At 44.8% G+C, this 5,055-nt stretch overlaps 1 protein-coding gene across 1 annotated transcript in view; it reads left to right on the top strand.

The window, feature by feature from the left end:
• Positions 1 to 5,055, top strand: part of LOC108575604 (netrin receptor UNC5C-like) — an 11,469-nt gene that overhangs the window by 1,730 nt on the left and 4,684 nt on the right. The window contains exons 2-3 of the mRNA XM_017938434.1: positions 1,002 to 1,216; positions 1,739 to 1,955. Of these exons, the coding sequence (XP_017793923.1) occupies positions 1,002 to 1,216; positions 1,739 to 1,955 (432 nt within the window). The remainder of the gene's footprint in view (positions 1 to 1,001; positions 1,217 to 1,738; positions 1,956 to 5,055) is intronic.

Here is a 5,055-nt window from a genome sequence, read left to right as displayed (position 1 = left end):
TGTGGGCGCGATTGAAGCAGAAAAGGGTTTTTACTGTCCGTATATCCGGAGTATTAGGGAGAATTGGTGAGAGTTTTATGTGGAATTCGTTAAGAGCTCAGCTGTCGCTGTTCGCTCTACCATTTGTAATAATTATAGTTACAAGGGGGGTGAAGTGTCGTTAGTGTGCAAGGTGCGTGCAATTTTTTGCAGTGTGTTTGGTTAAAGTTTCTCGAGAACATTTGTAGCATGTTGCTTGGGAATTTGGTAATTATTGTTGGCTACTTTAATTCATATTTGGTAATCATCTGAAGGTAGAGCTGGAATACAATTTTTCTTTTTGTCACATCTTGACTATAATCTGTATAATTGTGTTATTGGTCGTTACAAAGCAGAGAGTTAAAGGATAAAATAAATTGCAAAGACGATTTACAGGATTAGAGAAAGCAAAATACTTTCCTCTAAAAGTCGAGAACACCGCATAACGATACCAACCAGTTTGAAGAAGAAAAGAAGATCACAAACGCGGCATAAATCAAATATCTTTTTAATTTGAATCCAGAAACTTTACCTACCTACTGTATTTACCCAATCGCGATCAAAAGAATTAGGTTACAAGCAGAGGCACCAGGTAGCAAATTACAGGGGATTAAAATCGCTCTGGTCTTTACACTGCCGCGTCAAACACAAACGCACGCACATCGTAGCCTCTGCTCTATGCTCTTTCATCCTCCGCTCTTTTTTTCCCCCCCACGCATTATATAGCGGTCGAACTTAAAGCGCCGCGATCATTTATTCACAGCCCGAAGGAAGTTCTCCCGCCTGGCTATAATAAGATTAACCATTCAGGGTCGCAGTTTTACCATGGTGTTACGTTGGATCGTTTTACTGCTCGCTAGCTCGTTAAACGAAACCTTCGAAGATCGTGGTCGATTCAACTGTTCGTTAAAAAAAAAAAGAAGAGAAAATCACCACTGTGTGGACGCACGTCCTAAAATTTCAACCCCCGTTGTTACTTCTAGACACGAAGGAGGAGGAGGAAGCGGATGACGAGGACGAGGAGAATTATCCCGTGGACGATTACGACTACGGTGACTACGAGGCCGCGACCATAACCAGCGATACAGATCTAATCGCTGGTGGCTCGTTGCCGATCTTCCTCGCGGAACCGGTGAACACGTTCGTCGTGAAGGGGAAGCCGGCGATCCTTCATTGCCGCGCCGCACATGCTCTTCAGGTACGGTGAACCACTGTGCGAGAAATCCGAGAAACGAACTTCGTACACGGTGTGTCTGAAAGAGCCTGAAACACGCCACTTCCCGTGTCCCAATTTCACCCGTGAAAATCGACAATTACGGTAGTTCATCGGTTCAACAGCTTCAACAGCCTGACATTTCTTACGTGTTTCAAGCATTTTCTTTCTTTTCTTTTTCTCTCCACCGAGAGAACAATAAAAATCACGCGATAGAAGGTGAAAGAGAGGGGTTAACAAAGGGTTCTCCAAGTAGACGTCACTTTTCCAAGGTAGAAAGGAGGACGCCTTTTTGGCTCGTGGTGTTGGAAAGGGGTGTACGGGTATTTTCACGCTTTCGTGAAACACGAAGCTCAGGCTTGCCCGTCATTTTCCACTCGCCAACCCTTATTAACCACTCGAGGTGCCCTAACGTGGACAACCCGGTCTCTCTCTCTCTCTCTCTCTCTGGCTCTTTTCACGCGCCGCCAATTAACCAGCCACCTTATTCCGGCCGCTGCATTGCAGGTGTATTTTCTGTGTAACGGTGACCGGATTGAGCAACGGTCGCAGCAGCAGGATTTTGTCGACCCTCGTACCGGAACGAGGGTCGTGGAGGTCGAGTTGAACGTGACGAGGAACGAGGTCGAGGAGTACTTCGGCAGGGAGAGGTTCAAGTGCGAGTGCGTGGCATGGTCGGCACCAGGTCAGATTCGAGGGCGTCCCGCCACGGTTGAGGTCGCCTGTAAGTAGAGAACACTCCAATCTATCCGTTCGGTTCACTCTCTTTCTCTCGCGGAGCTTCGATGGTAGACCCTGCGAGTCTACCTCGAGGTCGGTCTTTGCCACTTGCTCCTCGGCGAGATGCGAGAAGAAATTTTTGGGCAATTTAACCGTGAAGGCAGCACGCAAAGCGGTAGATTCTTGCATTTTTATTTATTTAAAAAATCGTATTCTTCTTCTTGTAAAATTTTGTTTGGAAAGTGTTAACTTAACAAAATTTGTGTCACACTGTAAAATTTTGCATTTTCTGTTTGAGGGACCGAGGCACAAATTGAACATATATTTGTTTCTCTTTAATCATTTTCATTTGGAAAATAATGCTGAGGATTTTTAAATTCGTTTTTAAACACCAATATGTTTATTTTTTCTTCCAATAGTTTCCCAATCTCTCCTGCATATTATTCCTTGAAAACCAAGCGCAATAATCCTGCTGTACTCTCAAAAGTGTTAAAAAAACGGGCGCTAAATTTTTATCGCTTTACCAAGGATCGAGTGTTACCGTGTAATTAAAAAGAACGTCCCGGTCGGAATAATAGCCGCCATAATTCCAATCGTGTTGCGCGAGAGGAAAAAAGAGGAGAAGAAGAGAGAAAAAAAGAAGGGGCAGAACAGACGTCGAGGGGGGTGAATAGAAGCGTCGGGAACGAATTAACGCGCAATTGTAGCGTATTCGAGCCGGGGTCGTGAAAGTGGGATTTAGCCTGAGCGGCGTGGCGCGGTCGAAAGAGAGAAAACGGCCAAACTAGCGCCTGGAATCGGTCATAAAACGTAACTTCATTAACCCGATTAGCGCGAGCTGACTCTCGAACCAGCAGGGGAGTTTTCGAGATACCCGGCGCGAAATTCACTCTCTGGTAAACTAACGCTGTCGACGAGGGTTAGCCGAACGGTGGCGCGAGGGACGCCGCGTACGCTTGTTTTCATCGGATATCTCGTGACGCGTAAACCGAGCCCAAAATCTAATCGATATTCTATTGCAAAGCAAACACCTGTGAATACAGAATCGGTGAACTACCTTCCGTACCGCCCCCTCGTTCTTTTTTTTTCTTCCTTTTTTTTCGCTGCCGGCCCCCCGGGAGCGGGCTGAGGCAAACCAGCGTGTATTGTCGGTATGCAAATTGAGTGAGTATCCTGTGAACCGCGGTGCCGCCGGACGCGTGACAGCGTGACTTCAGGTCTGCGACATTTGCGTTCAATTTTTGCGAGAAAAGAAAGGCAGTTGGGCTCGACACATTTTTATTTAGACGCAGGTAATTGTCGTATTATGATAGGACATTTAACTGAAGCAAGTGCTTCTTGGGTTGCCTTCGTTAATTTTTTTTTATATTGCAAATGTATTCCTAGTAGAATCTCAGAGATGTAGCTTTGGCCATTTATACTGTGTAAAATTGTGCAATTAAATTTTGAAAAATTTGTTAAGATAAAAAAACATTCTCCAGTATCTTTATTTTAAAAATTTTGATCTCTTCGTGAGGTTCGAAAAATGAAATTTTCATCGTAACATGTAGATTTCAAGGTACTCTAAGAGGTGTTTCCTCCCCGAAGAACCAAAAAATATTGAAGTTCCCTACAAACTGCAAAATTTAAAAAAAATCAAAGACACCCTGTAAATTTATTGGAATGTCATAATAGGTAAAAAAAAAAGGAACCTCGTCTATTTTCATCTGTACACTTCATATTACGCTGCGTTAGAAAGATTTTCCAAGCAAACTCCGTCGTTCTAAACAGGAGAACCAGCCGCAGTTCTAAACTAATTGAAGTAGCCATCGTGATTATTTCAAAAGCGTCCCGTTAGCCGCTTCATTCACAATTTCCATTCACCTGGCGTGCATCTCGCGTATAGACAAAACCGAAGAGATTGTTCCCACGCACGCGGAATGTTGAAGAGTCGAAAGAGCAATTTTCGTTCAGACGATTCGCGGCGCGCAAACATGCGAGAGACAAACAGGACGCAGAATTAAATGCGTATTTGCGCGCAAACAGGAAACGGACGTGCTTTCGAAATTGAATACGCGGCGTATCGATCCGCGCGGCGTCGCTTCGCGTCGCGATCCACCTCAGGAACCATCCGCTGATTTAATCCCACGGTAATTTCGTTTATAAACCCCGGAAACGATGATTCGCCACGAAAACGCCGCTTAATTTCGAAGCTGCTAGCGCAGAAATTCCTAGCCGTTGCCTGTGAAATCGCGTCGTAACACGCGATCAGCTTTGTCGGAAAAGTCATAGAGCAAGTTACACAGAAATATTGTTCGAAATTGCTGTAGACACCTGTATTATCCTTGGATTATACACTGTGCTGTTACTTTCTTGCAGTATTTTGTGTAATACAAAACTGTGCTACCTGATAACGAATCTAAAGAAGGGAATTTTTTTGGTCTCAAAGCAGTATAGCCTCAGAACGAATAATCTTCTCTAAATACTTGACAATTATTTCTACAGTCTCAAACTACTCTGTTACGACCCTGAAATTTTTCTTAAAAAAATACTTCTTCTCCTTACGATTTCTGACATTTAAAACTATAGTCACTAACAAATTTATTTACGAAGACAAAGCTATTAGCAGGTAGCACAGTCACTCTCACCTAATACTTACGAACGAGAGTGTATCTTGAAACACACACGACACGAGTCTCCATCTAATCGTTCATACTATCCATTCGCATGAGCATTAAAAGCATCCCTACGGTACAGCAATATGGCATCATCGGGGTCAAAGGTAGTCTAGACGCCCAGGGATGAGGGCAAGAATGTAACCGGGCGGATCGGTGAGCGTACACCGTTGCTTACCGCGTGCTCTCTTCCCTTCACGAACGATATAAAAGCGGCTATTTTTCCGCGTATCCGCGGCACACCGAATAATATGCCGGACGAATAGCCACCCTCGTGGCCGTGTGCACGGATCGAGCGAATCTTTTTCTGCTTTTCCTGGCCAGAGCGTAGTAGCCGTGGCTCGAGTAGCGAAGAGCATAGAGACGCGGCCCATGAAAGCGCCCCTGCATTTATACCCGCGCCCTAATATCGCTGAGTGCCCTACTCCCTCGTTCCTGTCTCCCTTCACC

Source organism: Habropoda laboriosa, unplaced genomic scaffold (assembly GCF_001263275.1).
Source record: "Habropoda laboriosa isolate 0110345459 unplaced genomic scaffold, ASM126327v1 scaffold186, whole genome shotgun sequence".
NCBI lineage: Eukaryota > Metazoa > Arthropoda > Insecta > Hymenoptera > Apidae > Habropoda > Habropoda laboriosa.
The sequence above is the reverse complement of the archived record's forward strand: the minus strand, read 5'-3'. Positions and strand labels throughout refer to the sequence as shown.